A 25,612-nucleotide genomic window follows, 5' to 3' on the forward strand; every position below is an offset into this window, starting at 1 on the left:
GTGAGGGGCTTCAGTCAATAAGGATGCTCTCTCCAACATGCCACTGTAGCCAAATGCTGTTTGATGCCTCTGTATAACCTGAAGCTCCATTGTTCCAAAGAAGGAGAAAGCACCCCAGATCATGATGGAACCTCCTCCACTGTGTCGTGTAGAAAATGTATCTGGTGGGATATCCTTATCATGCCAGTAATGTTGGAAGCCATCTGTACCATCCAGGTGAAATTTATTCTCATCAGAGAACAAAACCTTCTTCCACTTCTCATCAAAGTTTAACCGAGCTGTTTCGTGGTGTGGAAGAAGATGTAGCCTTTGAAGACATTTATGGTTTTTGAAGCCTTTCTCTCGTAAATGCTATCTTATTGTTCTTGAGTTGCATTCTGCGTCCGTAGGGGCCTTAATGTGGTTCGACGATTGTCTGGTGTCTTGCTAGACAACCCGTCAAATCCTCCTACTCAATGCCAGTGAAATTTTCTTGGGCTGACCACTTGAAATTCTCGTTCTGTATCCTTCAGGGTCTTTTAAGAAATTTGCAACAGCAGTTTTACTATGCCCAATCTCACCAGCAATGGTACGTGAGAGAGACCTTGCTTTTGCGGCTCAACAATTCTGACACGTTAAAACTCTGTCAAAATTTTAGCCTTTGTCATGTTTTTACCCAATGCAACACAGAAGATGTCAGTGGGAGATGATGACAGCACTAATGCTTGAACACAAATGACTAAATTTCGTTACGTGTTTACCGATTAATGCTTCGTTTTAGTATGGTCTTAAACTTTTGACCAGCTAGTATTTAGGCTAATTTCACAGTGTTCACATTTTCCCTATTAAATGCTAAAAAAGTTTTTTATTCTTATTTTTGCTTTTCTTATTTTCATCTTTTGAAACTCTACTTAAATAAGTAGTTGTGTCTAACAATGCAAAATGCATATTTTTTCTTTATGTTCATTGGCCTTAAGATTTTGGCCAGCAGAGTATATAAAGACTGCAAATACAGATTAAAAATAAACTATTGTTATTTTTAACTTCTGGATTAAGAAATCCAAAATCAAAGGATGTGAAACATACTAAATTAGGTATTCTTAATGTTTCTTTTTCGTTAACATTGGAAGAAAAATTTGTGATACATATATTTCTCTCATGAATTGCTATCTGCCTTATTTAATACACTAATATTCTCAGAGGATAGGTTTATAAATAAAGCATAAGTCACCAGTAAACCTTTATGTGTTCAAAATATCTTAGATGTAATGGTGCCATTTTTTGCTATCTCTTACAGTTTTAATAGCTCTAGTTCCTTTCAATTGTATGGGTGAAATACAAACTCTTTTGCAACAAAGGATAGGAACTGTGCTTTTATTTATTTTTTTCTTAACATAAATATTAAAAATGCATAAAAGTAGCAAAACTGACAACAAAACTGTCTTCAAGATTTCTATCATTGTGAAATTAGACTGAGAGAGGGGGGTCTTTCATAATAGTGAATAAAAAATGTACACAAAAACAAGAAATCTATTACATGTGAATCTTGTACATTTCTGCAGTTAAAGTCTGGATAAAAGTTAAGCCAAATTTTTGGTGTGTTTTTTTCTTTATTACTACTTTTTAGATTTTTTATTTTTTCCAAATATTTAACATAGAACACAAAATAACACAAACAAAGAATACGATGTCCTATAACAGTTAAAATTGAAATAGCTCTCTCGATGTTCTCCATTTGACATAGTTAATATGGTTAGTGGCCATGGGCCCATATGCGATATCCACAGAAAGTCTCACCAGGTCAACCCCATACTCAGTGATAGCAAATAATTCAAATGCTGTCACCAGATCAAACTAGTCATATATACAAATCAGTAAATTAAAATATTCTCTTTCTGTTGGTTATAAATAATGTAATGGCAAATGTCAGAGAAAGGGTTACTAACATTTTTTTAAAGACAGCACGTGATAGAAAGGTTTGTGAAATGGATTTGACTTTGTGGTTTATGTCTCTATAACACTACAAAATCATTTACATTTTAACATTATCAATAAGTTTATAAGTCACAGTTATAAACAGCCACATACTATAGATCACATCTTTAGAATACATTTTTACTTCAAGTGGGTTTTTCATCATCATGAGGGCCCTAACTAACTACATTTAGTACAGAGATTAATGAATATCTGTTCAAGTTTTTTTTTAGTTCTATCTCTTCAACAGAAAATGTCAACTAAAATGTACAAAACCCATTTAACAAAATGAAACAAATAATTTTAAATTAGAAGTCTGAAAGCTACCCCAATAAATGTGCATGACAAATCAAACTTAAACATAATAAAATGTTAAAAGAAAAAGTCACATAATTAACTTTTAAATTACAAGTAAAATCCAAATTTTTTTGCTTATGTTAACCACTGTTGAATAATGATAATTTTAGGTATACAAGATTCCAAGGTTAGCAATGTAAGTGTTTAAAAAGTTTTAATTACTTGCCCCTGTGCATAAAGCTCCATGATATGAGACACCTTGTTCCATCCAAACCCCACGAAACGTCTGTCATACTCTGGAAGATCTCGGGAAGCTACAATATAAGGTTCAAAATCAGGCTCCCACAAAACTCTGTACGGAGTTGTAGCTGTTCTCCATTTTGCATAGTTAGTTGGCCCATGACCACGGATCCATACGTGATATCTATAGAATTTCATCAATAATACAGCAATGATTATGTATTACAAACTTTAGTTCCATAAAGATGGTTGAAATTTAATTGTAATATTACAATAGTGTTTAATCGACTATAATATTAAATATTTTACTTCAGGAACTTTTCTTGTTTAAATATTATCAGTCATTCGTTATCTGAAAAACAGAATACAAAAATGCCATCATTTAATAAAAAGGGCTCTTGTTTGGAAACTGAAGAGAAAGAATGTTTTTACAGGAACTTAGAGAACTATAAATTAGCATACCGAAAAGTGAACAATGTACCCATGTCCAGCATGGAAAGGAGTTCAGCTTTAGACTTAGGAAAGGATAGCCGGTAGCGTTGAGTTTCGAAAGCAGGGATAATAAGTGCCTAGTAGAATTATTAATTAAACAATTGAAGTTACAATAACATTGTAAAGATTGTATTTTACAAATATAAAATATAGATAACTGTCTACTAACATTGTAACAGAAACCCCTTTTACCTGATAAAGTTCTAGCATATGCCCAATGTAAATTAGCAATTTTTACTGTTTATATTACTTTGCAGTTGTAGATTGAATAAAAACAAGTTTATTACTAAAGCAAAGAATATCATAGTGAATTGTTGTAAAGGTCAACAGCTTTATGTGCACAACGTAAGTAACAAAGGACAAATTTACAAAATGTGAAGTTGATTATCCTGACTAGTTTTAATACACTACTCACATCATTTTCAAGGGTATACTTGATTATTTTAATGAACTGTAGAGGCTTGAATACTTTATGTTGTTGAAAGTATTGTTATTACATACAAAAAAATGACTTTATCAGTCAGTAAAAATTCAACAACAATTCTAAAATATAAATTCAGTTTTTACACTGTTCAGTTTCAATATCACAACAAATAATGCTACACTATACAACAAGCAATTAGAATCTAACACAGCAATAGTACAACAAAATAACAACTAACTTTCTTGGAAGATTCTAATCCCAGTGCAGAGATGGATTTTTTCATATAGTCGTATAATCCATACATAGGAAGGAAGTCAATATCCGTGAGAAAAACAAAAGGAGTTGTGACCTGTTGTAAGGCCACATTCCTCAAAAGATTTACAGGATAAAAAGGCTGAAAGAAAACCAAACAAACATAGAGAAGCCACAGACTGTTTAACCTTTTAGATTAAATAAACAGTTGAATTCATTTACAAGTCATAAAACATCTAGCCAATGTCAAAAAATGTCTTACTTTCCTTTTTTTAATAATTCTTAAACCAAAAATCATATTTCCAAAATCCAAATTCTGTTATCTCTCACCATGCTTTAATTTTTCAGGATGCAATATAACATTCAACTAAAAATGTTGAACAGACCTGAACAGGTTACTTCAGATAAGTAACAATTTGTAGAGACTTGACATTTACGTTACTTGAACACATCCATCATGTGAAAATGTAACATGATACATAAACTTTTTGTTTTTCTCTCATGAACTATTAACAAAAATGATTTAACACTAATTTTAAAGCTAAAAATCATTACTGTGATAGAAGTTGTAATAATTGAAAAATTATTCATATGGAATATCACATTAACATCTTCTAATGAAATAAAAAAGCCATTTATGTTTAGCCCTACTCTTCTAAGCCTATTGCCAATATGATATATTTTTCAAAATTCTCTCTCATTCCACAAGGATACTGAGAATTCTAACAGTTTATCAGATGTTGACTGATTTTAATCTTGAGTTTTATGATAGAATATAAGAACTTAAAAGCAATGATATTTTAAAAACATGTATCACTGTGCATTAAATATATTCTTGATACACAAAATCAGAGGCAGATTTTAAACTTTTCTTTGTACAAGTCCAAAGACAAATAACATTTCTTCATCAGAGTAAACAATATGACAGCCTCATTACATTCCAATACTAAATGAGAAAATAAAAATTATTATTCTAAAATAAAAGATCACATTCTCACCCCTTCTCGGTAAACAATATGATAACCAACATTTTTGCGATTTCGAAGGACCTCTGAATTCAGAGTATAACTCAAAAATTGCTGGACTTCTGAGTCAGACATGTACAGAGCTAAACTGATTGGACCTGAAAAATATTACATTCTAAACACAGATATACACATACATTATATATATATATATATATATATATATATATATATACATAAAACACATGAATATAACAAACTAATTTTAAACTAACAAATGTATTAATACTTAATATTTGTTAAGAATTAATTGTACCAAGGAAACAGAATTTTAATAAATGAAATCTCTGAAAGTAAAAAATACTTGATGCCTGAAGTCATAAACAAAAGTCATAATAACTCTGTATTTGCTATCTCATGCCCCACAAAAACATGAAAATAGAATGCCCAAATGCCTTTACAACTTCATTTATCACATATCACCTCAATATTGTGTGTCTAAGTTGTACAAATGTAGATTCTAAGCATCAAACACATAGTTAGTGATGACACAAACTTTAATTTTGTTTACCTATGAATAGTAATACAGATATTCGGTACATCACAAATTAAGATACATTACCATCCCAGTGTTTACACAGAGCTTCTACCATCTGCAATCTGTCCATAGACAACTGAGCTACAAGAGTGACATCATTCCCTTCAGGTGACTGAGAACAAATAATTTACATATAAACTAATAGCCTATTCTTCAATATATGGAACAAAAATCAATAAGTGATCAGTAAAAATTGAGAATATTGATTTATTAATAATTGTTCTTTATAAAGTAGTATTGATTAAGAAATGCAAATTTTTGCAATTCTAACAGTGTGACATCTTTAACAGAATCAGTACTATGCTGCTCTGTTGAACAACAAAAAATTACCTTATGCCCATTGACCTTTGACACATTTTATACAATTTTATCCTATGTTTAGCAATAAAAACAAATTAACATTTAAATAGCTTGACAAAAAAAGAAGATTATGAATTCTGATCCACAAATTAAGCACTGTTTTTTAAATTTAATTTAAAACTTAACTTTTTTAGCTTATTTATACAACCAAAATTTATTCAATTATGTTTTACTTTCATATCTTATTTACTCATTTGCCTGAATTTGCACAACTCAAGTTTATGCTACCTCTTCATATTGAATAAACCATTTGATAACTTTAGAGTATAAAGGGTAAGAAACATATAGCAAGATCATTTATTTGATTATATTATTTATGTTCATTAGAACATAATTTATGTTGTACACTTACAGGTTCATAATCATATTCAATATAATACAAGTGGGTCCTGTGCTCTACCACTCTTGCTCTTCTGAACTCATAACAAGGGTCATCTTCATCAATAGCATTCAACTATGAAATGAAATATAGCAAGTAACAAATAAAAAAAAAACAGATCAAAACCATTTTATGGCTGCATATGAATTTACAAATAAACAGCAAAATATGAAAAATCAAAAAAATCATTCAGTTATCTTCACTTTAAATTTAAAAGAAGTTTTCTGGAGATATCTTGCTCTCTGTTGTATATAAATATTCACATAAATAATTATTGAAAAGAACTACATTTTTTTTAAATTTCAGTCAAATTTTTCAGTTGTATGTAGTAAAACTTTCGTTTATTTTATTCACAATGTTTCAACAGGTTTAGGTGGCATCATCAGGTAACACACAAAAACTAGGGTTAATGGAATTTAATTTAAAACAACAACAAAAAGAGGCTTATAACAATAGCATTCTACAAGCACACAAACAACCAAGAGTAACAAAATAAAATAATTTAACAGTGAATTGTCAACATCAAGTGTATATCTGAGTCTATGTACTGAAATACGTTCTATGTATAAAAGAGATGGGAATTAAAATAGATGTGGTTGAACACCTCTGCATTTGAAACACACAAAACACATCAAGAGAGAATGACTATTTACGAGTTCCTATAGAAAAGTAATAAAAGTTCTATATCCTTAGATTGCAGAACTTATAACACAGCATAAATCATAGTTTACATATCACTCCACTGAAGCAATGCTTTTATAAGCAGTGACTCAGTTTGTTACTTATGGCAGACTCTAGAGTTGATTAAAAAATTAAAACATTTATTATATATACATATATATTTTTAATACATTATAAATGTGAGGGTGCAAAATCGGAATGCAAAGTGAGTAGGCCCTAGCCCCTGTGACCCTCCTGGAGACAGCATTCATACATACTCAAACAGGTTTAGGTCAAGTTTGAATGAGTTCCAAAAGCAGCTCTTTTTAATATATATTAGAGCTAAACAAACATAGAAGCATTTAAATTAAAACCTAAAATAGTTTCATATATGTAAATAATATTTGAGAAAAAAAAAGTGCTATTTTAATATCATTTGACAATTGTTGCAAGTAACGTATAAAAAATTTAAAAACCACTTGCCACGTCTTGCAGGTGTGTATTTCTGGTATTATTACAACCTATCAGCTCTCGCCTTAACAAGTTGCCATCATACTCAAGAAACGTTAGGTAAAGATTACGGAAAAATTCAACATGCTTGTTTTTCACTTTCAGTTTTTTTGGAGAGTTCCAGTGGATCACCTGCAAAAAGATAAGCTAACATAATATTTAAATTGCAATTGTAATGCTTAAAAGACTGTCTTTTGAGACTTTACTATATGCAACAAACATACACTAGGTGAAGGTACCTGTTAAAAAAAAAATTGTATAAAAGACAATTTCAGATAACATTATCCTGGAAAGTAATAATTAATTAAATACTTGTCTTTAAGTTAAAAGCCAAAAGTTTATTTTCAGAAAAAAAAAATGGAGATGTGCTGAGAAAAAAATGGAAATGTGCCCTTTTTCAGAGGTTTTTATTGCCCCCTTTTTGAGCAAAAACTGAAACACGAAATAAGTATAACATACACCACCAGACAGTTTCCAGTTTACCACATTATGGTAATTGAGTTAGCCAACTCCAAGTGATGGCAAAAGACGTCCCTAATATGGAAGTGATAAATTACGAAGAGGGTACACCTAGTCCACATTATTCACCCCCATGCTGCTAACATTGTTAAACACTGACTTTAATACAAAGAAGATGTTGGCCACCAAAGATAACAAATTAAGTGTTACTAAGCCTCTCTGATTAGTTCTTGAAACTAAACTACTTTCAACACTAACATCATCATCTCAACAATCAGATGATCATGAAACATCATCTTAATGCTGCATTGTCTGATCATTGGAGACAAATTCCATATTAATGAGAAGAATGTTGGTATCAATTAACAGCTCTTTCGATTATTTTGTCATCCAACCCTAGTGTATGTATTCAGCTTTATTTTGTATGTTATCTTTACAATTTTAATCAGTAATCAGAAAATATGGTAAAAACATAATAAAAAAAAAGTTTTTCATACATTTGTTTTTATAAATAAGAGCCATAGTTTCTAACTTACTAATCTAACATATTTAACTTTGCTGTATGCTCACTACTTTGATTAATTTAAGACAAAAAACAAAACCCTATAATCTAGGTACTTAAAAGAGAAAAACCTTCTGTAATCAGAGGCAAACTTTCCCAATATGCCTCTGATGTAGAGCATTTCATCTTTTGAAAGTTCTTGGGTTATAGGAGTTTGTACTTTTGAACCAATGTTTACCCAACATCATGAAATACTTGGATCAATTAATTCCAAACAATAATAAAAATAAAGATATGCTATCAAATATCTCTTCATTTGTATACTGGTGCATAACAACATGGAAATGATAAATCCAAATATTTCATCATGGTTACAGGTATACCACTACCCAGGTTACAGCAAACTGTGGTTTCAAGGACCAAAATATAGTTAAATAATTTATATTTGACCACAAATAAATGTGAATTTCTCTAACAGTCCATGAAACGTTTGTAAGAAATGCAATACCTTCTGTGTGACTGAGAGTTTACTATGCAAGTTTTAAAAATTATGGTAACGAAAACTGAATTTATTGTCCCAACTCAAAAATGGAGAGAAATACATTATACAATGGCCAATCATGATAAACACATTAATTTATCAAATTTACCTTCAAAATTATAGATTTTTAAAATGTTTTTAATGCATTTTGAAAAAGGAAATAAAGGAAAAAAAACAGACTGTTATAGCTTTTGAATGTTTTATTGAGAGATCTAAGGTTATATAATTAATATTATGTGTTTTAGATATAAAATATTAAATTTTTGTACTCCAGAAAATCTTTAAAACATACCTTGTCCATATTGATTTTGTTGGAAGAATGGCTATTACACAGACACTTGAATTTTCAAATATATGTGGTTACTTTATACAAATTACAGAAAACTAAATTTTCCACAAATATGATTTTTGGAAAACAATAGTGAATTAAGTTGTACAACAAACTTGGCAAGTTGATGGTTGTGTTGGTTATTTTAGTATTTTGGACAATTTTATAAATTTTATTATGAGTATGAAGTCATAGTTTATTTTTGTTCTTAACAGTCAACAGGAAAAGTCTGGACCAAATGTACATTTTCAGTAATTATATCTGTAAATTGAAACACAATAACTTCCAAACTGGGAAGGTTTTGTACATCTGTTAAATGTTTTAAAATGCACAGTTCACGTGTTTTAGAAATAACTTACCTTTAAATCTTGAACTTCTGTATAACACAGCTGTAACAGTATACAAAATTAATGATTATGCAGAGTATAAGAAAATTAATACATACATATACACTGAAAAAAGTTTTCAATACACTTATTTGGCATAACTTAGTATGATGCTTATCTGACAATAAAGTTATGCCAGAAATGTTCATACCTGATAACATGTACATTTATAACAAGAAATAGTCACTATCTTTGTTAAAACTGATATAATACTTTCATATTCTACAGACAGTTCATAAGAATATTAAAAACTTTAATTAAAATCAAGTACAAAGGAATGGATGTTAACATATTCTCTATCTAACTGAAAAGGTTAAACATGAAATACATTTATATACATGTCCACTTACTCTTTGAATACATTTTGATAAAACTGTAGAATAATATTTATCTAACCAATGGATCTTCCTTTTACCTTTGCATAGTTTAAAACCAAGTTATACCATTTATATCAACATTTAAAGAAGTTATTCATTTATTTAGTATCTTGGCAAAAGTTTGTGAGGAACCAACATTAAAGAAATGTGGTAAATAAAACAAACCCAGCTGGGCACCCTAGAGATCAAATTTATAAAGATAAGCAACTGAACAAACATTTCACATTTAGCAGAGAATGACACTTTTACAACAATGAACCAAATTAAAGCATATCATGGGTACCTTTGCCAATGGCCTATACTCAGTACAACTGCTTGGCATATGGCATGCTTGTATGCTATCCTACAAAATAAATGTTATATGCAGATACATTTACTATTGTGTGTCATTGTGAATTCCAGTAAATGGAAACATTTCTGGTAGAAAAAAAAAAGTTGAAATAAACCATGAAATGTAAAGGAAATAACTAGAAAATGTTTAGATCTCATCTCTAATATTTATTTTTAAGGTCAATTCTATAGCAATAACCTTCAATGCATTTCAAAAAGAAATGAAATGGCTTAAAATTCAGCTGAAGGAAAATGTAATTAAAAATGAATTAGAAGAACTCAAAAATAACACTTACCTAACTCAGTGTGTTGTCAATTAACTGGTGATTAAAACAACTAAATTAGAAGATTTCAACTCAATTAAATGGTGATTAAAACAGCTAAATTAGAAGAGCTGAACAACACCACTCACCTCACTCAGTGTGTTGTCACTTAACTGCACATTCCATTGGCAAGGAAGACGATAAATCAAATATGGATGCTGCTTTAACACAGCATTTATTATATCCTGAATTCAGAGAGTAAAAATTGTATTATGAACATTAATATATACTACTAACCCTTATATTACTGAAATTCATATGAATTTCAGTGAGAGAGGAACTTTAAATAAAATACTTTAAGAACTATAATATTATATTAGCTTGTGATTTAAAAGTATTTCTCAGTAAAAAATACAGAATTAAGGGAAATGAAGTCGCATTATGTATATTCTAAACCACACATGTACATGTCAATTAAAAACTTAATAGTTGTGAGACTAATGACTATTATTTGCAAACAGACTACAAGAATATTATTTATAAATAACAAAGTTACCAACAGCATCAAAAAATGTATGGCTGTTAATTTAAAAAGAGATAAGCTAAAACCTTTCACATAATTCTGTCTATTTTTAGAATATCATTTCTCTATGACAACATTATTAACAGCAACAGCTTTTAATTCAAAAGAAGTTACAAACTAAAACCTTTCACATAACTTTATCTACTTCTAATACTTTCCACAAGTACATAATACCTACGTATAAAATAAAGTATCACTGTATCTTAAAATTAATCCCAGCAGAATAAAGCTTTACCAGAAGTGTATTATTAAACAAGTTTTATTCACAGAAAAAATTAATACATTTTTATCTAAGATAAATTTTGCCCTTGTGATTACTAGAAATTTTGAGATATTTTCTTTCCTTCCATTACACAAAAAAAACATCGGCTTAGTAAAAAATTATGTTGAATTGCTGATTATCAAGTATTTTAGTGGGAAGAAGTTTTAATATTATAAACTTTGTGGAAAAGATAAATACACAAACACTTTTCTTTACACATCACTGTTGCTAATAATCTCTTCAATGCAGTGGCTGAGGGGTGCAGAGGGGTTTTGTGAAAAGAAAGAAAATCATGTATAGAGAATTACTATTTTGATTTATCATGGCCAACAGACAAAATTGAGGGTACCATTGCTGTACTCCACCAGTAAGCGAGAAAATTGCAATTTCATTAACATCCTTTGTCAAGTTGTCTGAGTGCCTTCCAAGTTACTATATCATAACAAAATACCAAACAAATTATGTTAATATGGTTATCTAATGAAGGAACATGGTGTATAACCAGACATAGTACATGTTATGAATTATCTCCACAGTTTATTATGTAATTCTGAGTACAATTACAAAACACTAAATACTTATGTATCCAGAGTAAATTCACCACTATTTAATCATAAAATGTAACATGTTTCCATATTCATATCTTAAAGCTAGCATGGCTTCAGTATCAGAAGAATAGCTCACAGTTATTTAACTAGTACACAGTCAATGCTCTGCTTTAATCTTTCAAAATATGTTCTTTACTCACAATCACTGGTATGTTATGACACTTCAGAATTCAAGAATTCAGTCCTCAACTTGAATTGACAGTCTTCTTAACTGCTTTCATACACTCAAACCAGACATTCCCAAATTTTAACAGTAATACCTTCAATGTTGGAGTAATTTGAATCATCCTCAAAACATTTCAGATAAATTTTCGAACCAACTTTTAGTGTGACTGATTTACTTTCAGATTCACTTGATGGAATCACAGGCAATCAGCATGTGGCTTGCTCGAAGCACTTCTTAGACATTAGAAGATTTGCAATACATTGTGTAGGTGTAGGGGCAGGTATAATGTAGAGTCATCAACACGACTTTCTCCATTCCCAAGTATCATGCCAATTGTTAACACACCAAAATAACAACAATGTAATCAATACTTCAGTGTTGTACAACATTGCAACAATTCTGTTGTGATCACTGCATGAAGTAGCTGAATGTAATTCTGCTGTTGAATGAACACTCTTCTTGTGTACCCAGATAGTGTCCTTGCAGTTCCACAAAAAATGAACTTGTAAGCTTTAAGGGAACATTGTTCACTGTCCATTTTTGCAGTAGCTCTTCAATTTTGTCCTTGTTTGAGCTGAAGGACCAAAGAGTATCTTCTAGATGTACTTTTGCAGGGTCCCCCCACAGAATTGTTTCAAGAGTAAATAAAACAAAAATTAAGAGTGGTAAACATATTTTTTCATGCTTTTCAAACTTATGTGTCATGCTGTGTTGTATTCTACAGAGTGTATAATTCTTCTCGTGATTCATGGCATGTACACATTTTATTGATGTCACGATAGCACAAACTGTGATGTTAAGTGTCCCTTATGCAACATCATTTGAGTCTACTGATTAACTGACAAACAATACATTGCTGTATAATGGTGCAAGTGGTTAAAAGAGGTGACCCCTTCCAGGTGGTCCTTTCATTTCTACTATGGTGTTGAGGGAAGGCCTGAGAAGGGCTGTGCTTACTTGTAGATCTAGGTGGTCCTCAATAATTAGGAATTCTTTAATAAAACGTTCAAGGACTGTAGAACATTTGTAATGATAGTACAACTTGCAATGTTAAGCATTCCTCATGTGATGACATTTTAGTGTCTACTGACTGATAGACTGTGGTGCGAGTGGTTAAAGGAGGTGAAAATAACATGTTTTCAGTGACTTTGATCAGCTCAGTATGATTATACCAAAATCTCTGCACTCTGACAATCTTTCACAGCCATTGGATTTAAAATGTATACTGAGTGACAATTTTGTCCATCTCATCTGAAACTGAAAGATAAAGAAATATAATAAGGAACAACACTGTAAGAGAAATGCACCATCTCATCTGAAACTGAAAGATAAAGAAATATAATAAGGAACAACACTGTAAGAGAAATGCACCATCTCATCTGAAACTGAAAGATAAAGAAATATAATAAGGAACAACACTGTAAGAGAAATGCACCATCTCATCTGAAACTGAAAGATAAAGAAATATAATAAGGAACAACACTGTAAGAGAAATGCACCATCTCATCTGAAACTGAAAGATAAAGAAATATAATAAGGAACAACACTGTAAGAGAAATGCACCATCTCATCTGAAACTGAAAGATAAAGAAATATAATAAGGAACAACACTGTAAGAGAAATGCACCATCTCATCTGAAACTGAAAGATAAAGAAATATAATAAGGAACAACACTGTAAGAGAAATGCACCATCTCATCTGAAACTGAAAGATAAAGAAATATAATAAGGAACAACACTGTAAGAGAAATGCACCATCTCATCTGAAACTGAAAGATAAAGAAATATAATAAGGAACAACACTGTAAGAGAAATGCACCATCTCATCTGAAACTGAAAGATAAAGAAATGTAATAAGGAACAACACTGTAAGAGAAATGCACCATCTCATCTGAAACTGAAAGATAAAGAAATATAATAAGGAACAACACTGTAAGAGAAATGCACCATCTCATCTGAAACTGAAAGATAAAGAAATATAATAAGGAACAACACTGTAAGAGAAATGCACCATCTCATCTGAAACTGAAAGATAAAGAAATATAATAAGGAACAACACTGTAAGAGAAATGCACCATCTCATCTGAAACTGAAAGATAAAGAAATATAATAAGGAACAACACTGTAAGAGAAATGCACCATCTCATCTGAAACTGAAAGATAAAGAAATATAATAAGGAACAACACTGTAAGAGAAATGCACCATTTTTTTAATCTGGATAATGAGATCTCACCACACACTTTTACTTATACACACATTATTATTTTTTGAGAACACCAGATGCAAGAAATCATGAGCTGCCATATACTCTGATTGCAGTAAAGGTACGAAATGAATTATAGAAATAATTAGACTTTACTCATTGAGATATTTCATTTGTTATCCACACTGCCACAGTTTGTTTAATGTTTAATTGTGGCATAGTAATTATGAAGGCAGTGAGGCAACTCAATATGAGGCATGAATAAAATCACAATTATTTGACTTAATATCAAAGTCAGGAAAGCGACCAGTAATTATATTTTGTGCCAAACGATCCATCAAAAGTAATTCTGCATGTATGATTCTTTTTCCAGTGAACCCTTTCTTCAACTACTGTACAGTTAGCTAATTATAAGTTTTAAAAATTTATAGATGATTAAATCTCTTTAAACTTGGCACTATCACTTTCACCAATATGGTCTTCAGTTCGTTTTGAATTTTGCACAAAGCTATATGAGGGCTATCTGTGTTAGCCATCCCTAATTTAGCAGTATAAGACTAGAGGAAAGGCAGCTAGTCATCACCACCCACCATCAACTCTTGGGCTACTCTTTTACCAACGAATAGTGGGATTGACTGTCACATTATAAAACCTCCATAGCTGAAAGGACAAGCATGTTTGGTGTGATGGGAATTCAAACCCATGACCCTCGGATTAGGAGTCGAGTGCCTTAACCATCTTGCCATGTCAAGCCATGGTCTTCAGTCAAGATCAACAAATCAAATGAAAAGAAAACTGAAATATAACAAATACAATTAAAACTTACAGAAAAAACATGTTACAAAAAGAACATAGTTACTACAAAACTAATAACCTTATCTCTCCATACCACTTAACGGAAATGGAAAAAAGTCTAAAAGATAAGCTAAAAATCAAACTGAAACACAAAGTAAAAAAATACATAAGGATTAGCCTGATCCACACACATGTAGCATAGATAAAATAAAGTTAAGGAAAACTAGTAATGCTATTATTTTACTATTTCATAGAAAATTTATCTACAATGTGGTATGAATCCTAATGAAGTTACAAAACAGTATAGGTTAAACTGAAGGACAGAACAGTAAATTCTCACTTGATCAGCCAGCGAAGTGGATAACATACTCAGTAATTCCTTCTCTGCTATCAACTTCCACATCTGCATCCAAGAAACCTCTCGCAGCCTGTCCAGATGGAGAAGAATGACTCCAGTGTTGAAGCCACGTCCCTGTCCACAAAGAGAAAATGTTATAATGATACATCTGTAAAACAGAATGGGAAAACACCAAAGCATCTTTTAGTTGACATTTGAAAGTTCATTTTCTAAATTTTACAAAACGTTATAATGGTGAGTACAACATCTAAAAATTCTTTTGGGTATTTTGCAAATATGTTTACACTATATGTTTGCTTAATTATAAATTCTGCATGTACTAAATCAAATGTAAGAAATAGAAATTTCTGGGACGTTATATTTTTTTGCTCAAACTGTTTGTACAAAAATTAAAAGGAGCCAGGAACTTTCATGTAAATACATATCACAATGAATTAACACAATGTAAAGAAATATGGCTTCTTTTTAAGTGGTAGGTTTTTGAGCAAAAAAAATAATAGTTTGAAATTTAGACACTATTCTAGAATTTGCAATTTTTTTATTCATTTTAAACAAGGGTAGTTTTTACTCTTTCAGTTACTCAGCACATTAATATTACATCAAGATTTCTGAGACTATACATCAATTACACTCAATCTCATGATATAACAATGATAAGATGTCTGATATGAATAATGAAACTATTACGTTATAGTAATCAAAAACATACTTTATTATGTTACATAAAACTTGTAAACTTTAACCATGGTTACAAAAAGATGTAGATTTCACATATATAATTCATTAGCACTCATTTAAAAAAAAAAAAAGAGGAAAAGCTTTCAAATTTCGACAAGTTCTTTAAAACCAGCATTTTAACTTTAAAATGTTCCTATGTTGAAAAGCAGCTGAAAACCATTAGCAGAGACTTACAAGAGCTGGCCATGGCCGATGATTTTTCCACAGTTTTCCTAAATACCAATCACTCTGATTTTCTACTAAACCAATTGCCTTAGGGAAGGTAAAAACACAAGAAAATAATTAGCAACATCAAATATTCATGCATATGTCAGTATATGCTCAATGAACTTGTATTAGTGACAAAACTGTTTTTATCTGCTGCTGCAACATAAAGTTAATGAAATACTCCATTTTTAACATTTTAGTTTCACTTGTTTTAAAACTTAAGTACCTCTTTTTTTAGTTAGATTTTAGTGTTGGTTTTTTATTTTCATAACGGTTTTCACTAATATTATAGTATCAATTTTGTTTTATTTGCTTGCTACTTTATTACTTTATTAAAGAAGTAAACAGGATTTGAAATTAATATATGAACAAATAAAATATTGTGTGCAAACAAAGGGATACATTCTTTATCAAGTTTTGTGGGTTTCCTGCATAGGACTGCATCTGTTTTATAACTTTAGATTGTAAAACACCAGGAAGAAGATTTTTCAGAGCCATTGCTTTGCCTACAGTACATTCATATTTATAATGAAAAATAAAAATTTTGCTTAATGAGCTAAGCAGAAAACAAAACAACTTACAATAAAGAAAATTTTCCATCATCGGTATGAGGAATAACTAAGATATTGTTCTCCTAAAATGCTGAAAATATGAAATATTAATGGCCAGAAAAACTAACTGTGCACAGATGTACCATTTTCTGGATTGTATGGTATTTTCTCACAAGAAGTTCTTTCAGAGCTACACACATATAGGTATTACCAACCCCAACATTAAATGGGGGTTGGAGAGCCATCCCCTAAACCATCAGGTAAAGTTGGGCCTAGGCTATTCCATGCACATAACCATTTTACCCATATCTCTTGTAGGCCAGGTGCATGTGTTTTCTTATAGCAAAGCCACATCAGGCTATCTGTTGAGTCTGCAGAAGGGAATTGAACCCCTTATTTAAGTGTTGTAAATCCATACACTTACAGATTATTGGATTTAATTGAAATGATCCATCATACATTTTTTTTCTTTCTTTTGCTTATGCTTACTCAAAGAAGCAAATTCCATAAATAGTTTTGTATAAGACACTCTTGTTTTTGCCATAAAGTATACCAAAAGAAAAAAAACAACTGTCATGAAATGAATTTTACAAATATTAAAATTTCACTATACCTGTTTTGAAGAAAATTTATGGAAAATTCTCCAAAGCTCTGCAATATCTGTGGCAAATGTTACATCTGTGTCCAAAACAATTATCTGTAAGAAAAGAAGTAAGATTCAATAAAATGCCCATGTTTCCACAAAGGATTGAAGCAATAATTTAAAAAATAAAAATAACACCTGCTCTATTAAACTGCTTACTTGTAGTGTTACAATAGAAACATTACTGAAAAATTAAAATTATTTGAGAAGCATAGTTAAAAATATAACTTTGAAAATATTTCTTTTACTCTATCAAAGTTCATTTTCAAATTACATATAAATGCACTGAGTAATAAAAAACAAACTGTTACATTAGTGTAGGTTTACCTTCTCTAATATGTCGGGTAAAGCTTTTGTTAAAATCAGCTTCATCAAGCCATAGACACCCGAATAATGTTTGTTGGGAACCCATGCAACTTCTCCTCGTACATTGTCAGCTAAGTAAAAACTAACGTCCACTGGTAACAATTAAAAACAGAAATTTCAAGACATGTAAGAATATGTTCTAAACCTCATAAAAAACAACAACACTAAAACAGTTACTGAAAATAATCCTTCTCACTCCACAACTGATACTTTTACTAATATGGTAGTCTGTGTTGTTAAGATGTGCCTAATTAGAAGTAGCTAACAAGATAACCCTTTAACTTAACTAACAGAACACTTGCTTGATGTATGAAAAGAAAAAAACGACATTGTTTCAGAAAAATTGGTGACCAGCTAGTGAATATTTCACATGATCTTGAGATAAGGTTCAAGGTTAAGCCTTACTCTTAAGAGTGAAAGTTTGTGGTAGTTTAACTCAGATCAGTCTGTATGAAACTTTCTTTACTTATAGGTTCAATCCAACTAGCAGAGGAATGACACTTTGATTACTGACACTTTAAACGAATAACTTAATTCCTTTTACTCTGCTTCATGATGTAAAACATTTGTTATGTGATGAAATCCAAAGAACTTTATAATCTGAACTTTTATGTTTGAATGTATGTATACTACATGCAAAGGTCCTTTCCAGGAGAAAGAAATAATCTAAGGCACTATGTGTAAGTGTAACAATAAGTTCAAGAAAGGCAAATACAATTCTATAAAGGAGTACTCTTAACAACACATATAATTAGAAAAATACAGAGATTTAAATTTTCAATATTCCTCAGAAAAAGTAGGCACACACACACACACGTATAAAATCCATAGTACTCTTAGAAAAATTCCAAAAGAATTGAATTATTTTTTGAAATTAATTTCAAATCAAATTATTTCATATGATCAATGTTGTCTGAAATGCTAGATTGTTCATTATCATAATTTTAAAACCCTCAAAATATTTAGAAAATAATTTTGTAGTACTATTATAACTCAATATAATCATAACAGTTAAATGCATGTGCATAATTACCAATACAAACGTTCCAATTTATTCACTTTTGACTTACACTTGGATGAATGAAGAATTACCTACACAGCTACATACGGCACATAAAAGGTACCACAAACATTAGAATAATAAACACTAATTGAAGTACAGATTGCTGAACTAGGTAAATGAACATTACAAGCAAAATGCAATACCTCCAGGAACTTTCCACGTAAAAAACAGCGTCTGTAGTACGAGCTGGGCTGCTGAGTCAGAGATAAAGTGAATGTGTAGAGGATTTTTGCGATAGAAAAGAATACTCTTTATAAGTGTCACAACAGATCTACTAGAATTGTAGCCAGCACAAACAATGGATATTTGTATCACTTCACATTTTGGCACTTCAGGTTCAGGGTTAACACACACAAATGACTTTTGTTCACTTTCCTGTGTTGCAGTACTCTCCAGAGATTCTTTGCCTGTGTGGATGCTGCTTCCATTTTGCTGGGCTTTAACCATAATACTCATGAGATGATTTTGAGAAATACTATACAGTAAAGGAATAAATTATTTCAAATAAAACATAATTCAGTGAAGATAATTCTTAACGCATTCATTACCTCTTAATTATATAAATAAATAAATAAAGTTACATTTCTAATTTTATTAACAGCACATTCAATCTTCTTAAATTATAACAAAATCACCTCAAATATCAAAATTTTGTGAATTAGGGCATTTGATTTTAATATAGTATCACAGTGTATGTACGTAACAATCACATCACTTCAGTATAGAACACTTTACTTTTAAAGCCTCTAATGCAACACTCAGAGCAATTCCTTGTAGTACCTACAATGTAAAACTAAAAAAAATTCAAGCAAGGGACGATGCTGACTGAGCTTCTCATTACTATCTTATGTCAGCAAAATATTGAAAGTATATTTTGCACTTCTGAAAGCAGTTCTATGGAATAATAATGATAAAAAAACTTTTAATTTTGCTCTAACAATCTTTATTACACAGATTTTATGTCAATGTTATTACACTGTAGCCCTAGCAAATTCAAGTTATAAAAGCAATTAAAAATGTAGTCATGTGTCCATTTTCATTCACATGGATGCAATATCTTCACAGCAACATTGTGGTATGCAGACAAACAATGCCATTTTCTTGTAATGTGGAATTTTCCTAAATCAATGCACTCTTCATACAACACTTGGTTAATAAAGTCATTAAGTTGTTTTCCTACTAATTATACTATGTAACACAAATTTTGTTCCTGAATAGTATGTGTTATTTCTTAATTGCTTATGTTCTAAAAGTACAGAAAATGGCCATCATTCCCTTCAAACTTTGCTTTTGTGACCTGGATAATGAAATTTAGAAATTAACCTATTTTTTATGTAAAAACGGACAAATTTGCACATTTTCATTTACATAAGGTCTGAATAAAGCAACATATGAATCACGATTTACATGTATTTATACTAAAGTTATACAAAAATGTTTAGAAGTGAGTAGTTTATCCAGACTTGCAATTGTAATGTAAATCACTTTCACATATCAACCCCCAAATAGAGTCTCATCATGTTTTTGTTATACACTCCCAGGTCACCAAAGCAAAGTTTGAAGAGAAAAATTGGTCTTTTTCCATTTACTTCAGGCATAAGCAATTGGGAAATAACACTTTCTGCCCAGGAACAAGAAAAAGTAAAACTTTTGTTGCATAGTGTTATTTTTGTTATTTATTATTCCTTTGTAAAGCTGCATCCTCTGCAAAAACATAGACAGTAGTACCTTCAATAAAATGGTACGTCAGGCAATGCCTTAAGGTTTCAGCCTTCTTTACATTAGAATGTGAACAAGTTACATGGGTAATATGAACAAATTTGAATAAGTCTGATGTTATTCGTTTAGCTAAATATGGAGAACTTTAGTCATTCTGAAATGGTTCTTGAGAGAGCTAAGTCTAGAATACATAATCTCACAAAGGGCAGTTTAGAGACAAAGTTTCAATCCAGTAAAATCAACTGCCCATTGGCCCTATGTAAGTACACACACTATGTGTTTGTTTGCAAATAATATAAATTGTATTTTTGTACATTTGTGTCCATTATTTTTATTTCCTTCCCATGAACTGAGTTACCTATTTTATTGCTGTATGAGAAATCAATGACTTTAAAATATCACAAAACAGACTTCGTTTTCACTTAATGAACATGCAGCTGGTAACAGAAGACAACTGTTACCTTTTTTTGCCCCTTTTTCATAAAAAGTGCATGATAAACTTATATAGACATACCATTATAAGTTTTATAAACATTAGTTTTCCGAATTGATTTCATGATACGACAGACACATATGGAAAGTCACAACAGTCAAAATAAATACTTTTAAAAAAAATCCTAAATTTACTCATATTAGGTTCATACAATTTTTTTTTTCCTGACAGACAGTTATCAAATTATACCATCTTTGTAGTATTTATCTCTTGGGGCAGCATGCCATCTACTCAAACACTGTTTGGATGCTGCATACATTAAAATATACTCCTGCAGCAAATATGTGAAATTAACCAGCTTAGCATAATATTTACTTAACATGAATACAGATTATGCTAACAAATAAAAACACTTAAATAGTTCTCTCTCTTTTCTCTTTCTTTTTTTTAATAGAAATACTATGATGAATTTGGAATTGTTTACACAAAATTAATAAAATTATTAAATCTCCATTTTTTAAACAAAAATACATTCTTTGTCCCATGAAAAGAATCCAAGAAAAAAGATAAAAAATTTTTATAAAAAAAAATTATACAAATAAAATTTTAGCTGTTTCAAATATTTTTGTACCCAATATTTTTACTAGGTTTATAAACGTGGAAAAACTTGGCTCTCTCTTAATTTTATATATATTCTCTAATGGCTAAAATATAATTATTAACTACATGATAAAACAATTTAAGCCTTTTTCTTGAAATAGATAACTAAGAACTACTATTGTTTATATATCAAAAGTAAACAAAGTATGAATATCTGAAAGCAAAAGAAAATCTAGACCCAAGAAGTAATAAAAATGAACATTACATTTGAAGTTAGCATAGCCAGAAGATACTAAAATTGGTATATAACATTTAAACCCATTTTACCAAGTTTCTCTGCAGTTGTGTAAGCTTAGTAAAATTAAAACAACACTATTTAAAAAGAGTAAGAACATTATTTTGAATTGTAAATGTGGAATGAAAAACTATCTTTGAAAACATGCCTGAGCTGCCTTCGTAACAAATGGTTCTGCGCCTCAACTTCTCTCACTCTCTCTGCCAGTTTGGCCTCTCGCCGTGTAAACCCCAACAGATTGTCAGTGGTGACATCTGTAAATGAATAACTCCAAAGTTAAATGGAAGAAAACTGTTATAATTTTCATCTGTATTTAGTAAGGACTTCAACAATGGAATTTTCCTACAGTTTGGATACCAGAATGTGGAAATATTACACACAATGAAGAATGTCAAATGCATAAATAAAAATAAATATTAATTTAACCTTCACTGAAATATGTCATATTCGAATCACAAGCTTTTAAAAATCATTCTCCATAGGAACTAAATATCATTGAACTTTTCAGCATTCAAGAATAAAAAAAATGTAAAAAAAGACAAACAAGTTTCATCTATAATTAGCTCTTTTTTTTTCCTTTTCAGAGGCTACAGATGGACTTTAAATATGAAAGTGGGGTGAAAGTTCATACACATTCACAATTTGATTTATTTACACTATGAACATCAATTACAAAGAATTCCACTATTCAAGCCTCTTTGTTTCAATATTTTTGGTTTTCTAAATGATAACCCTGGTTATAAACAAGTGCAGTTGTGTTTAGGGAGCAAATGACAACAACAACATTAACCCTAAAGTACAACATTTAGATATTCAAATTTTCATTCATAAAAATTTATCACTAATTCAATAACAAAACCCTTCAAGTGTAAGTGATATACAACTTCAGATTTGTTAAAAAACACATGGCAAGGAGAAGTTCTTACCTCATTATGCTGCTGTATAAATTGTGCTGAACTAGGTATTTGTGCAATACACTAAGGTCACACCCATTTACATGCAGTCATCAATTTTGTGCAGATGATTAATTCCAAAGGTTTGTTTCAGCAAACAATGACACAGGTCAATAGGAAGTGTCCAAGTATTATAGCAGGAATTAATGGTCATACCAATCTTCTTGATGTGTGGCTGGTTGCTTTGATTTGATGGAGCCATAACTTTTTGCCATCAAGTCTATACAGAAGGTGGAATTTCCTTAAGAAATGGCAGAGCCATTATTTTTGCCCAATAGGGTGCAAAGTTCACCTTGAAGTATTTTGTTTATATTTCTCTGGATGCTTAACTTACCATTACAGCTGCAAATATAAAAAATTCCTTAGGAAAGCTTTCACGACAAGCTCTGTACCATTAACAGTTCTAATGCTGTATAACTAGAGGAACATTAGTTGGATGTTTATAGTATTTCAAATTAACATGCACATCATCCAGTGTCATGATGTTTGTATAAAACACAACATTCAAACCCTGTTTTGAGATATCAGTCATGAGATTTCAACATAAATCAAAGATTTTTGAAAGTTTATGAATTATTGCAATCGTTATGATTTATCAAACAACAGCATTAGTTGTTGTTAACAATCTGTTGTCAGTTTTGAAGTTTTTACAGTCACATGTGGTTTTGATGTACAACAATATACTTAGGTAAATTCAGGAACGGTGATTGGGAAGGGATGTCACTAGCCTCCCTAAAGATAATGCCATCCCGTTAAGAAAGGCTGGGTGAATAATAATATTTGTAATTATGCTGATTGATGTTTCTTTTTTGAATTTTGCACAAAGCCAAAAGAGGACTACCTGTACTAACTGACCATAATTTAGCAGTGCAAGACTTGACGAAAGGTGGCTAGTCATCACCACCCACCACCAACTATTGAACTAATCTTTTACCAAAAAATAGTGGGATTGATCATCACATTATAATGCCCCTTGGCTGAAAAGGCAAGCATCTTTGGTGGGATAGGAATTCACTCCTGCAACCCTAGATTGCAAGTCAAGTACTCTAACCACCTGGCCATGCCAGGCCCAATTATTTTTGTTTCAAAATGGGTTTTGGTTTGGTTTACAGTACCGCACTGAAACCTTATTTTGTAATACTTCAACAGAGGTGTAGGAGGCAAATTAAAGAAAGTGAGGTAACTTTTATTTGACTGAGGCAAGCAAGGGAACATGTGAGAGAGGTGCTCTCATTATGGCTGGGGTCCAAGGTTTGCCTTAGGGCCTTACAAGTTTTCAAGTTTAGTAGTGAATTTTAGGCATTATCCTATTTTTCTTGAAAATAATTTTTCGAATTTTGATGTACTTTCACTGGGACAGATTAAAAAGAAAGGGGGGTAGGGCCCCCACTACTGTCGATATATTTCTGAGCAAGTAACTCAGTATAGCATATTTGTATCTTATAACTCTTAAGTTTGTAAACTCGGTCTACAATAGGGCAAACGTGTTTTAAAATAATGTGGTAAATTTGTTAAAGAAATCCTAAAAGGCTTATGAGATGCTGACCAACACAAAAGTACAGTTTGTAACCTCAGGTTCAAAAATATAAAAATTTATATATATATAAAAAGAAGTCAAGCTCAAAATTCTCAAGTCAGTTTTTCATAAAAATTACAAATGCATAAATGAAATGTGAAATGAGTAACTATGGGTCCACAAGCCAAAGTATAACTGATCAAACAAATGTTTAAATAATTTTTGTTATATTTACTATTACACCCGGCATGGCCAGGTAGTAAGGGGGCTCAACTCCTAATCATAGAATCGTGGGTTCCAATCCCCATTACACCAAATATACTTGCCCTTTCCGCCGTGGCGGCATTATAATTTAACGGTCAATCCTATTATGCGTTGGTAAAAGAGTAGCCCAAGAGTTGGCGGCGAGTGGCGGTTGATGACTAGCTGCCTTCTCTCTAGTCTTTACTAAATTTGAAACGGCTAGTGCAGTTAGCCCTTGTGTAGTTTTGCGCGAAGTTCCAAACCAACAAAACATTTATTATTAGAATTAGACTTTTTATCAAACTTTGAAACTATATATTTTTTTCTAATTTGAAGTTACATAAAAAGTTTCGATTTTTTTTTTTTTTTATTTTAGATTTTAGTACACTGCAGGATCTAAAAACTTACCTCGGTCAGATGACGCTAGGTACACAAACAACAATGCGGGAACACAACATAGGATAAACAAAGCTACAACATTAAGCCGTCGTCGACGCATCCTGCGATTCCACACAGCAACGGCGGAAGTGGCTATGAAGGAGAAGTTATCTCTGCTTTGGCTCAATCATATACAAGTTGCAGTTCTACAGACAAGAAACACGAAAAATTAAAAAATAAAACAGAAAATTAACTTATACAGCTCAGAGCCGCTTTATATTTAAATAGGAACAAACAGCATTTTCCCCTTTTAACAATTTACCACGGCCACTAACTGATGTTTATACCCTAAGTACATAGGTGGTTTTATGTTTATAATTCATAGTTCGAAACTTGTTTTGATGGGTCTATCTTTGAAAATATTTCAGGCTGTAAAAACATCCCCCTCCTAATAAAAAATATCAACTAGTACGTATTGCGCTTCTTTCCTACAATTATTTGTTGAAATATCTATCAACTAACAATTACATACATGCTAATATGTGTACGAATGCAATTCACTGAAATGGTGTGGATCATTTAAGTCAGCTTTGTAACACTGTGCTGTTACCCTAA

General features: G+C 31.0%; 1 protein-coding gene across 7 annotated transcripts in view; it reads right to left on the reverse strand.

The window, feature by feature from the left end:
• The window catches only part of LOC143247390 (xylosyl- and glucuronyltransferase LARGE1-like), a 61,944-nt gene that overhangs the window by 6,066 nt on the left and 30,266 nt on the right, over positions 1-25,612 (reverse strand). For 5 of the 7 annotated variants that reach the window (XM_076495387.1, XM_076495389.1, XM_076495384.1 and 2 more), the window contains exons 2-17: positions 25,028-25,203; positions 22,056-22,161; positions 19,004-19,335; positions 17,759-17,889; positions 17,402-17,485; positions 16,205-16,282; positions 15,275-15,406; positions 10,466-10,561; positions 9,320-9,349; positions 7,104-7,262; positions 5,934-6,035; positions 5,246-5,333; positions 4,657-4,781; positions 3,645-3,800; positions 2,953-3,059; positions 2,477-2,674 (exon numbers count right to left, since the gene is read on the reverse strand). In XM_076495387.1, the coding sequence (XP_076351502.1) occupies positions 2,477-2,674; positions 2,953-3,059; positions 3,645-3,800; positions 4,657-4,781; positions 5,246-5,333; positions 5,934-6,035; positions 7,104-7,262; positions 9,320-9,349; positions 10,466-10,561; positions 15,275-15,406; positions 16,205-16,282; positions 17,402-17,485; positions 17,759-17,889; positions 19,004-19,335; positions 22,056-22,161; positions 25,028-25,118 (2,015 nt within the window). In that variant the 5' untranslated portion in view covers positions 25,119-25,203. Of the gene's footprint in view, positions 1-2,472; positions 2,675-2,952; positions 3,060-3,644; positions 3,801-4,656; positions 4,782-5,245; positions 5,334-5,933; positions 6,036-7,103; positions 7,263-9,319; positions 9,350-10,465; positions 10,562-15,274; positions 15,407-16,204; positions 16,283-17,401; positions 17,486-17,758; positions 17,890-19,003; positions 19,336-22,055; positions 22,162-25,027; positions 25,204-25,612 lie in introns of all 7 variants that reach the window. The other 2 variants (XR_013026539.1, XM_076495388.1) reach the window with 2 other exon arrangements.

Source organism: Tachypleus tridentatus, chromosome 3 (genome assembly GCF_004210375.1).
Source record: "Tachypleus tridentatus isolate NWPU-2018 chromosome 3, ASM421037v1, whole genome shotgun sequence".
Classification (NCBI taxonomy): Eukaryota; Metazoa; Arthropoda; class Merostomata; order Xiphosura; family Limulidae; genus Tachypleus; species Tachypleus tridentatus.